Source organism: Parasteatoda tepidariorum, chromosome 1 (genome assembly GCF_982258835.1).
Source record: "Parasteatoda tepidariorum strain Cologne lab strain chromosome 1, Ptep-v5.0, whole genome shotgun sequence".
NCBI classification, from domain to species: domain Eukaryota; kingdom Metazoa; phylum Arthropoda; class Arachnida; order Araneae; family Theridiidae; genus Parasteatoda; species Parasteatoda tepidariorum.
The window spans coordinates 65,809,306-65,821,010 of NC_141755.1; the positions used below are offsets into that span (position 1 = coordinate 65,809,306).

At 32.4% G+C, this 11,705-nt stretch overlaps 1 protein-coding gene across 1 annotated transcript; it reads right to left on the bottom strand.

Annotated features, from left to right (window-relative positions):
* Positions 1-874: 874 nt before the first annotated feature.
* LOC147816487 (uncharacterized) lies at positions 875-6,010 on the bottom strand. Its single transcript, XM_087156628.1, has 3 exons — positions 5,627-6,010; positions 5,412-5,506; positions 875-4,772 (listed from the first exon to the last, which is right to left on the bottom strand). The coding sequence occupies exons 1-3, from the start codon at positions 6,008-6,010 to the stop codon at positions 875-877; spliced, it is 4,377 nt and encodes a 1,458-aa protein (XP_087012754.1).
* Between the last annotated feature and the right edge of the window lie 5,695 nt (positions 6,011-11,705).

Genomic DNA, 11,705 nt, shown 5'->3' on the forward strand with positions numbered 1-11,705 from the left:
TAGGCTATTTTACCATTTCTATTTTCGAACGCTTGTATGTAAATCTAGTTTTGTGATGAATGCATTTTAATGCATTCCATACATTCGACAGATATGTTGAATTGCGCAAAATAAATAAAAGTTCTGTATCTAAACATGAAATTTCGATGATATGTAAATTTTTATTTTGATATATAAAGACAAATATTGTTTAAAATTCAAGTAGGATATTTTTCCTGAAACGAAACAGACGTAACGACTCAATTATGTTAATGGAAATAGCGAATGTTTTCTTTATATTTTTTTTTTATTTTACTTTATTTTATTTTCAGTAGAACTTGAGATTGATTTCAGATTTTGTCTTGGAGAATGTTGTCAATAACATTCACTACATTACCTGCATCCCAAATTTAAATTTTTGTTTTCAAAGACGCAGCATAAACAAGCTTTTAGTAAATTAGTACAGTACTTGTCGTTCCTAACCGGATTGACTGTGTTTGTGAGAGGCATCTTGTCTATTGATTGATAACGTTTAAAAACAGGCAAAACAAAACATTTATTTTAAATAAAAAACAACAAAAAACAAAACAAAACACAGCGTTCCAAAGATATTTCAAAAAGCCAATTAAACGATATTTCCAGTTCTCTCTTTTTTTTCTTGCCATACTCAGAGTAACCTACATATTCTGAATACTTTTGGTGGCGCAAACTAATTGGAGTTAGTGTTTGCCGCAACATTCTCCCCACTTGAGTTTTATGTAGGAGAAAACTCAACACAATAAATTACAAAAAAAATACTAAAATTATGGCAGACATACAATTGTTATGTTATAAAATTTAAAGAATTTTAAAAGATACAAATCTGTATTTAACGTCCAAAAATGTTCATAGTTATTTAATGTTCACTGGCATCTTCAGTTACCTCTAAGGGATATAGTCTTTGAATAGGTCTTAGTAAAGTCCCTTTGTCCGTTTTCAATTTGACTAGTCTTACTCGTCCATCTCTTCCAGGGAACAGCTCAATAACTTTTCCTAACGGCCAGAAAATTCGTTTTCTGTCTTCTCTGCCAATCAGGACGATGTCTCCAATATTTATTTGGTCAAGTCTCTTGGAAACAGATGAACGCAAGAAACCTAAATATTCGATCCTGAATCTTTCTTTTAGTCTTTCTCTCAATCTTTGAACATATCTGTATCTCTTGTCTAAATTAGTTTTGTCAATTTTGTCTAAGTCGGCTACGTCGTTAGTAGGGAGGTCTTGAAGGAATGAAGATGGTGTTAAAGCTCTCAAATCTGGTTCTTCAGACACATAAGTCAAAGGTCTATTGTTCATGATCGACTCACATTCACAAACAAGAGTTGAGAGTTCTTCATGAGTCAGAGATGACCGTCCCAAGTTTTTTCTTAAGAGATCTTTGAGAATTCCGATTAATCTTTCCCAGAATCCTCCCCACCATGGGGCGGATGGTGGATTGAATTTCCATTGGATTTGGGAAACTTCAAATTCTTTCATGATTTTGTTCCAATCAAGGCGCTTTAAGGAGGCGTTGAGGCCAGTGAAATTGGTACCATTGTCTGAGTATAGTGTAGCTACTCTACCTCTTCTAGCAATAAAACGCCGTAATGCTTGAACAAAAGCGTTTGTGCTAAGAGAAGGTATCAGCTCTAAGTGAACAGTTCTATATACAGCACAGGAGAAAAGGACGATCCAAACCTTCTCATTAGTCTTGGTCATCAAAGGTCCGGCCAGATCGACACCGGACACTTCGAATACAGCCGATAATCTAGTTCGATCAGGAGGCAGAGGTGGAAATGGTACTTCAAGATTTTTAACCTTTTGTCTCTTGCAGGTGACACATCCTCTAATAACGGAGCGAACAGTTCTTCTACCTTTTATAATCCAAAATCTCTCCCTCAGGATTGTTAGAAGAGTGGACGTTCCTGCATGTTTATTCAACAGGTGTTCTTGTTCAATAAGTCGGGTGACAACAAGATGCTTTGACGGAAGAATCAAAGGCGCAATGAATTCAGGGGTTTCATCTTCATTCAAAAGTCTAGACTTTAATCGAAGTATCTCCTCATGATCTGAAAACACTTGAAAGTTTTTCAAAGATTTTTTACCTTCTTCGTCATTGAAGCACTCTTTTTGTACTGACCGCAGAAGAGTCTTTTGTGCATTTCTTATTTCTTCTTGCGTTAAATCAACATTCTTTCTTAAATCTTTAGCTTTTGGTTGGAAGCGTAACAACCATGCTACAACTCTGATTATCTTAGAAAACTTCGAAATTCTGGATGCTAAAGTAGTTGCAATGGATTCCGAGTCTACATTGATAGCCGAAACAACAGTCTTTCGTTTTTCCTTTTCAACTTCCTCTTCATTTACATTAGCTACTGTCATCGGCCAATCATCCTTAGAATTCTTCAGCCAGGCAAGCCCTAGCCACCACTTGGACTTCAGAAGTTGTTTAGCTCCACATCCTCTCGAGAGAAGATCGGCCGGGTTCTGGCTTCCTGGTACATGATACCAATTCTCAGGTGATGTCAGTCTATTTATTTCAGATATTCGATTGTTCACGAACACTGACCACTGTTCTTTCCTCTTAATCCAAGTTAACACAGTCGACGAATCTGTCCAAAAGTAGGTGTCAATGTTTCCTTTTTCGAGTTTTAAAGCAGAGTCCATAGAATTGAACAGTCTAGCTCCAATAGTTGCTCCCATCAATTCAAGACGAGGGATCGTTATTTTTTTCAGTGGAGTTATTCTTGACTTAGCTTGGAGTAGCTGGACATTTACAGAGCCATCAGGGGATTCACTTCTTAGGAATATACAAGCTGAATAAGCTGTTTTGCTTGCATCAACAAATGTATGGAAGCTGAGTTTAGATAAGGTAGTAACTCCCAACCATCTTGGGATCTTAATATCATTTAAGTAATGTAAGTCTTTGAACCATGAATTGAATTTTTTCTTTATTTCTTCATTAACTTCCGAATCCCAATGATCTTTAGTCTTCCAGGTTGCTTGAAGTAAAAGCTTAGGTCTTATTAAAGCTGGAGCAAGAAATCCAATCGGATCAAAGATTCGGCTTATCAGGGACAAAATTTTTCTCTTAGTTAATTTTTCGAATTCTTCCAGCTTCAGTGAGTCAGAATCAATTTTTAACGAGTCTAAGTTTTTATCCCATACGTAACCTAAGACTCGCGCTTCAGTAGCTGCAGACGGGCAATCTAATAATTGGTTGCTTTCCCAACTTCTTAGGTCAAATTGACCTTCTTTCATAATTTCTGTAGCTGACTTTATAAAAGTTTCTAATTCAGTTAAATCTTGTACACTCGTTACGCAATTGTCTACATAAAAACTGTTTCGGAGTTTTTCCAACTGTTCTTCAGAATATTGTATCTTGAATGTCTGTTTGGACAGATGATGATGAATGACAGCCATCAATAAGAAAGGACTACTGGTTAGACCGAAAACAACTCGACGATGTCTATAAGTCTTCAGTTCATTTTGTTCATCAATCAAAAGAAATCGTAAATAATTCCTATCTCTTTCATTTAGAGAGATTTGCAGAAATGCTCTTCTAATGTCAGAAATAACACCAATTTCATACAATCGAAATCGAGCCAAAATGGATGGTATTGTCTCAATAAAATTTATTCCAGTCTCTAAACAATCATTTAGTGATGGGAAGTTCGGATTCTTGGCTGAAGCGTCAAAGACGGGTCTGATTTTCAAAGAAGTTGTCGTTGACTTTTCCTTAATAATTGGGCGATGTGGGAGGTAATGTGTACCTTTAATTGACAATTCTTCTTGTGGAACTTTCTCAATCACTTCTTCTTCTATCCATTCATCAAAAACTTGCTGGTATTTCTTTTCATATCCCGTTTTTTCTAATTTCTTGTTAGTAGATTTTAATCTTTTAAGAGACAACTCATAATTATTCGGTAATAAAGCATGATCCTTTTTCCATGGTAAGCTTACTTCGTATCTTCCATCTGAATTTTGATAAACTGTGTCTCGAAAATGAATCATAACTGCCCTCTGTGTATCTTCTCTAGTGTTTTGTTCCACAGGGTCTCTAATACCAAGTAATTCTAAATCCCATAAAAATGAAACAGGTAATTCTTGAGAAAGCATATTTACAACCGTCATATTTAAATTATCATGGTTTTCAAACTGAGGAACCTTCCCTATTAATGTCCCGCCTAATTTAGTGTCGATGGCGACTAATCCAGATTTTAATTGTTCTTGTTTACCCGTAAATAGTTTACCAACAACATCAGCCCCTAAAAGAACTTCAATAGGTCCTGAATTCCTACAATCAGTTATAAATATCCTTTTTTGTCTCAATTCTCGAATCCACGGCCCTTGTCTAATGCTAGAAACATTATTACAAATTATTTCCTGATCCAATGCATCTAAATTACAACTATATTTACCATCAAGGCTATCGAGATATATTTTATAACATTTGTGCCGTTGAATTTCTGTTTTCTTACCCCCAAATAATGAGGTCGAAAATTCTTCTTCCCTTTCAAAATCAAAACCTAACTCTTCCGCAGTAGATTTCATAATATAAGACTTTTGAGAACCCGTATCTAAAATAATTCTAGCTTTACGCTGCGCTTTATTTCCCTTAATAATTACTACAAGAGTCTGTAAAAATACTTCTTTAGTTGCATGCACGCGCGAATGTAAGGTGCCAGTCTCTTTTTCTTTGCTTTCATTATTATCTTGTTTTCTTTCATCCGATCGATTACATTCTAAGTCAGGACACATAAATTTTAAATGTTTTCTTGTGCAAATTGAACATTTAATGTTTGATTTACAAGAAAAAGCCAGGTGCCCTTTCAATAAACAAATTTTACATAAACCCTTCCTTCTAATAACAGACTGTTTTTCTTCTAAAGGCATATAAAACGCTTTCTTGCAAAAACGAGTCTCGTGGTTTTTAAAACAAAATAAACAAAGGATATCATCGTTTGAATTATGACTAATTAATTCAGCCGCAGACGATTTCCGATCTCTCAAATTCAGATTCGCCGGTGGTGTCAAGTTCCTTCGTTCGAAGGGGGAATGAAATATTTCAGTTCTACTCAATTTTATTTTTTCTTCCGCTTGTACTTCGTTTTTCAAAAAATAAATTATCGCATCAAGACTGGATAGTTTTTGTTCGCTTTCTAAATTTTTTCTTTGGCGTTCAAATGAGCGTAACACATTTAATGGTAATGAACTTTCAACAAGGGGATACAAAATTACACCACACATCTCTGATGTAACTCCTAGTGAGTTTAATGCTCTCAATTGAGTTGACAGTTTATTGTATAAACAACTTAAAGAATCATAATCATTCTTATTCTTATTCGCATTTTTTAATACGAGTTTCAGGAGTTCTCTAACATAAAAATCTATCAATAGATCTTTTCGGCCATACCTTTCGGTTAAACTTTCAACAGCTAAAGGATAATTTTCATCTGTTACCGGAAAAGATTCCACAATTTCCCTAGCTTCCGATTTCAGCTTCGTCGACTGAATTAAATAATGAAATTTATCAGCTTTCGTTAAATTAACATTTTCATGAATATTTTTAAATTGGTTCCAAAACGTTAACCAATCTTTCAAGTCTCCGCCGAATTTATATAATTCAACTTCGGGGAGCCGTTGACATAAAGCTTTCGGAGATTTAGTGTTCGGTAATTCGCCGTTATTTTCGGAAGTAACAATTTCGTTTTCACACGAGTTCTTTTTCAAATTATCCAAGGAACGTTTAGCTTTTAATTGAATTCTCAAAGCTTTTTCTCTGTATTCTTCAACGGAATTATATTCAGTTTCGAATTCTTTTTCATCTTGCAAACTATCTAAATAACTATTATGAGTTATTTCCAAAATGTCTACCTTTTGTTTAAATAAACAAAGATCCGTTTCAATTTCTTCATACGTCACACTATCGCCAATTAATAAATTTTCTAGTTTATTGTAGGCCTTAGTAAATGAAGCTCTTTGAGCGGTTTTATTTCTTTTTATTATTTCCATTTTTACTATCTTAATATCAAATTCTTAGCTTCTGAAACTATCGATTCTAAGCACATATAAATTACCGTTCTGGTATCAAATATTCAAATAAAAATATATATATATTTCAAATCTTCAAAAGTATTCAAATTGTCAAATATTTAATCTTCAAAATGGAAATTAATAAATCTTCGCCTACCTTTCTTACCAATCCTTAAGACAAGGCTGCCCACCCGGGGGCGCCAGAAATGTCGTTCCTAACCGGATTGACTGTGTTTGTGAGAGGCATCTTGTCTATTGATTGATAACGTTTAAAAACAGGCAAAACAAAACATTTATTTTAAATAAAAAACAACAAAAAACAAAACAAAACACAGCGTTCCAAAGATATTTCAAAAAGCCAATTAAACGATATTTCCAGTTCTCTCTTTTTTTTCTTGCCATACTCAGAGTAACCTACATATTCTGAATACTTTTGGTGGCGCAAACTAATTGGAGTTAGTGTTTGCCGCAACAGTACTGTTTTCATATTGAGTGGTGTTAAAAACTGAGCAAACGATCCTTCATTAATATTGAATTCAGAAATATAAATTAAGCTAATGGCTCACTTTTTATAATTTCTTTAAAGAGAATCACGCTGTATCAATATAGTGTATGTCGTAGGCTAATTGTGAGTCCTTCTAAACAGTTGCTTTTATTTTAAACTTAAATCATAAAAAATGTGTTATGTTTTCGATGCAGCGTAGGTAAGTTAAAAGTTAGGAGGTACGGATAATAATCTGTGGCAGAATCGAAGCCAATAATTACCGAGACAAATGGAGAAAAAAAAAGATGCATAATATGGATTTATTGACAAGGTATTTTTTTCAGAGGAATCTCAAAATTATAAGTATATATGTTACCGGCAAGGTATGAAATCCGGCATTATATATAATGCCTAAGCATTACATACAATGCCTAAAACTAGCCGGAAAAGTATGAAATGATTTATATTTCACACATTACCTAGGCATTCTATATGCCTTATGCTATTTAGGCAAACTACGAAATAAGCGTCCTGATGAGGTTATTATGTAAATGATGTGCATGTTACTGTGAATGACCGAAATCGGTGGTTGTTGACTTTCATCGGTGAATGTTGGCGCTTGACCTTAAAAAACCATCAGTGTAGGGTATACCTGGCAAATGTATACCGGGCAGTGGCACTTAACTAGTACTAATATGACTAGACCTTTGGTAAATGTCCGAAATATATACTAGGTCCAGTTCAGCACCAATACCCGGTACACATTTGCCCGGTACACCCTACACTGATATTTTTTTAAGGTCAAGTGCCATTGCCCGATACTCCAAACACTGATGTTTCTTCTAATCTATCATCAGTAAGTATTAAAATATCGAATAAATGTAATTATATCCACGAATAAATTAATGTCAAATCGGATGTAATAAATATTTCGGACATTCACCACTATGTGATTGTCACTCTATGCGACTATGCTATTCGCGACTATGTGATTGTCAACATTCACCAGTGAAAGTCAACAACCACCGATTTCGGTCATTCTCAGTTACATGCACATCATTTACATAATAACCTCATCATGACGTTTATTTCATACTTGCCTAAATAGCATCCGGCATTATATAGAATGCCTAGGCATTGCATATAATGCCTAGGGAAAATATGTAATACTTCTCATATTTCATACTTTGCCTAAAAATGTCAGGTATTATATATAATACCGGCGTTTCCTACTTTGCCGGTAACATATATATTTTTTAATCTTAACTATCATAAGTACTTATTACATATAAAAACAATGTTAAGTAACCATATTTTTTTTTAAATATTTAAAATTAAAAAATTATGTTTTCTATATTTTGCACATTCATGAAGTTATTTATACTACTATACTCCAAATAAACTTCCCAAGAAGTTATCGCGAATAAAATTTTTTATAAGTAAACTAAAAATAAACTTAGATTATTATATTTAAGGAGCTGAATCCGCTAATCATAAATTTCTTAGTTTCGGTGTAGTTGGTCTAATGCTTTGGATCGTAATTAAATTAAAGTTAACACTGTAAATGCTGCTAGACCAGTTATCTTGGAATTGAAGCGGAGTAAGAAAGCGAAATTAGAGTAAAACTTCGCACATTTTCCTTTCGCTGCCCTAATTTAGACAATTTTAATACTGATTGTCGAACTCCCCTACTTCGTAAGATGCAGGAACTCTCACATTTACCAAGTATTTTAAGATTACTACATTGCAAACCAGGAGTAAAAAAAACTCCGAAGCAAATCATTGTCGAAAATGACATGCATTTCATTTGCTTAAAAGATTTTAAGATAAAACGAAATAAGCTAAGAGTAAAATTAAGATTACCGATTTCCAAAACAGCTATAGATACCCTATTTTTGAAATTGCAATTCTTTGTGTGATTGAAATTGAAAATTAATATGTCAGAATATGTTATTGCAGAGGCTACTATATAACGCTTAATAATTCTTTATTGACTAGGGTGTAGAACTACAGGGCTAAGTAGAACTATAGGTGTTAGTGCATCCTACCACAAACCCTGGGTTCTTTGGTTCGAATCTTGCCGGTAGCCAACAAACATCCCTCGCACATTCCTCCCTTGAGTCCAGGCATTTTGCTCCAAAATGAGTGTATGCTGTTTCAAGTTTTATTATCGTTTCAAGTTTTATTTATTTATAAATGGGTTAACAAATTCTATTTTTCGGAAAAGTTTCGACACATTTTTGCTCTATTTTGTACCATGTATCTAGCTTAAACATTAAAAGAAATAAAGCTTATTCAGACAGACTATTTGTTGTTAAAGGACCAATATATTTATATAGGTCACAAATAAAGTGGGATGGAGAGCAATGACAGAAGCCCTATGCTTCAATTCAGTGTGAAGAGGAATGTGCATGTATGTATATTTTACATAGGAGATTCTTGCAATACTAATTTGGAAATAGTGTAGACATATTAAAATAATAACAATTAAGCTACGCTTAAACTGAGAAGCACAACTTATAAAAATAGCTTCCAAGTCTCCGAAAGATAACGCATACACTCTAAATCAATTTATTTTGGATAAATAGTGAAACAAATGGTAATTTTTAGCACAAACACGAAGCAAATTTACGTATCGCAACTGAGTTTGCGTCGTTATAGATACAACAAGAGTTAATAATATTTTTATTTCGATGTTGATTTGATATATTATTTATTTTAGGCATTTACTGTGAGCTGAGAAATATTTCTTGCTTACTGATCAATGATGAGGGCTATTTTTTTTTAAAATCCTTATCTTAATTAAAATACCACTCTAATCTAAACACTGAAAAAATGATGGTAAAAACTATCAGAATATGGTACACTTTAACTTGTTTTTGGATTTATGGGAACAATTAAAATTGCGATAAAAGCAGATAATACAGTACGGAAATTTTACTCGACTTTTTTCTCCGTATATTGAGCTAAAAGTGCATGTATTTCAAGATTGACAAGATTTTTTGAGTCTACATATTAGTTTATCTCCGTTTATTAATTAAACTCTGAAGGCGTTATAATTTGCCTTTTTTTTACCTCAGATATTAGAAAAAAGAATAAGAATGTGCTTTAATATCTTTTTATTTAACATCATCATTTGCAATTATTCAGCAAAGTATTATTTTGTTTTACATTCTATTATTTCGAACAAGGTAACAAAGATAAAAAATAACATTTTTAATAATTTTTACTACATTCGTTCGTACTAAAATGCAAACTTTATTTTGAATATGCTTATAAGTTAAAAGTAATTATTAATTAAATTACTGAATCAGACAACAAAGCTCATTTTCCCAAATAAATATGCATTTTCTTTACAAATTTGAATCACTTGCTCTCAAATTATGAAAGTTGCATGCATTACAAATAAGGTGGTTTCTTAACGTATTTCCTTCTTTTCTCTGAAGCAAGTAATTTGAACTACAATTGCGCGGAGTAAAAAAGTCGATAATCGAAATATAATTTAAATCAGACAAAAACTGTTATGACTAACTATATCTTAAAAGTAACAATAGCAGACGCATTTAAATCATTTATTTATTAAGCCTAAGAAACTTAAAACGAATGTTTTTTCGCAAAAAGAATCATGATACAATTGGAGAAAATCACTGAAAAGTACTTAATTATTTTTCATTTTAAACACTATGATATTTTTTTAAACTTTTCCGCTCATAATTTTAAAAAATTCCCTTATAACGAATTAATTCTAAGTATGCCATTTGATCTTTATTTTACTTGAAGATTTTTCATTAACTATGGTCGATGTAGACAATCTCTAGACAGAGAAGAATGCTTAAAAATTCGTCTGGGAACTTTAAATTTTTCGGCTATTATTTTCAAGCATAATAAAATTTTCTATGTTGTGAGCTAGAGATTTTAAACAAAAGTTCTCCCCCCTACTTAATAACTTTACTTCTAAATTTTTTTTTTCTTGTGTGTGCAACTGACTTATTTCTTGCTCGTCAAATAAGTTTCATAAGTTTTAGAAGAATTGTTATTCTTGTAATTAAAATAAAGGATTCATACATAAACCCGTAAGTAAATGTACATTTTATGGTTTCACATTTTGAAAACTATAAATAAGAAAATGTTCCAAAAATACTTCATTCCAATTTTTTTTATTAAGTGAATTCGTGCAAAAACACATGATATGAAAGCTGATGATGCCGAAGTATACTAATACTGTACACAGATTGTTTGAACAGTACAGTTGGTTTGAGCATGCAATATTCAAACAAACGGTTCGTGGAATTTTTTTGAATTTTTATTTGTCTTGTCATACTCTGAATTGTGTTTTTTTAAGATTACGCAGACAATAAGGGTGGGAAAGGAATAAAGTTAGAATCCAGTATTCAAATAAACGAGTCATGTTTCTTTTCTTTTTTCTAAATTTTATTTTTTTGTTATACACTTAATTTTTTTTTTCTAGATTACTCAGGCAGTAAAGGTAGGACAGGATAAGGATTAGCATCCAATATTCAAACAAATGGGTCATGGTTTTTTTTTTTTTAAATAATTTTTTTTAAATTTGATGAATTTGTTTTGTCATACACTCAATTTTGTTTTTCGAGGGTTAGTCAGGCAATAAAGGTAGGACAGGATAAGGATTAACATCCAATATTCAAACAAACGGATCATGAGATTTGTTTTAAAAATTTTTATCTGTCTCGTCATACTTTTAACTATATTTTTAATGATTACCAATTATTAAAATTGTGCGCAGTAAATTTTGTCAGACAATCAATACTAACATTTTTTCCCAATGAAAATGACAAACTCTTACAAAATAATAAAATGAAATACGCCAAGACATAAAAGTTAACATCCCATGAGCAGATGCCTAGCACTCCAATATCTTTTCACGAACATTCCACCAAATAGGATGTTCGGTTCTGCACCGCTAACATTAATTCGAAAATTTGTGTTTTGCTTGGTTAGTCCTCACAGAACGTGATGAATTACACTCATAATTCACTAATTTTGATTTAATCACCGAGAAAACAATCTACTATAATAATTTGTTAAAATATTGCTAGGTTAAATATTTGTTTAAGTTATTGTGAAAATTAATCATGTAAATAGAGAAGCCAACAAACATCTTACATTGTTGTCCATCTATTATTAATGTGGTACATAAATTAAATTAAATAC

Excerpts from the sequence above, each read along its gene's own strand:
- LOC147816487 (XM_087156628.1), bottom strand. The coding sequence starts at position 6,010 with ATGGAAATAATAAAAAGAAATAAAACCGCTCAAAGAGCTTCATTTACT. Across the intron at positions 5,507-5,626 it reads TATGTCAACGGCTCCCCGAA|TCGACGAAGCTGAAATCGGA; the intron begins GTTGAATTATAT and ends TATTTAATTCAG. Across the intron at positions 4,773-5,411 it reads GTTGAAAGTTTAACCGAAAG|AAAACATTTAAAATTTATGT; the intron begins GTATGGCCGAAA and ends AATTTGCACAAG.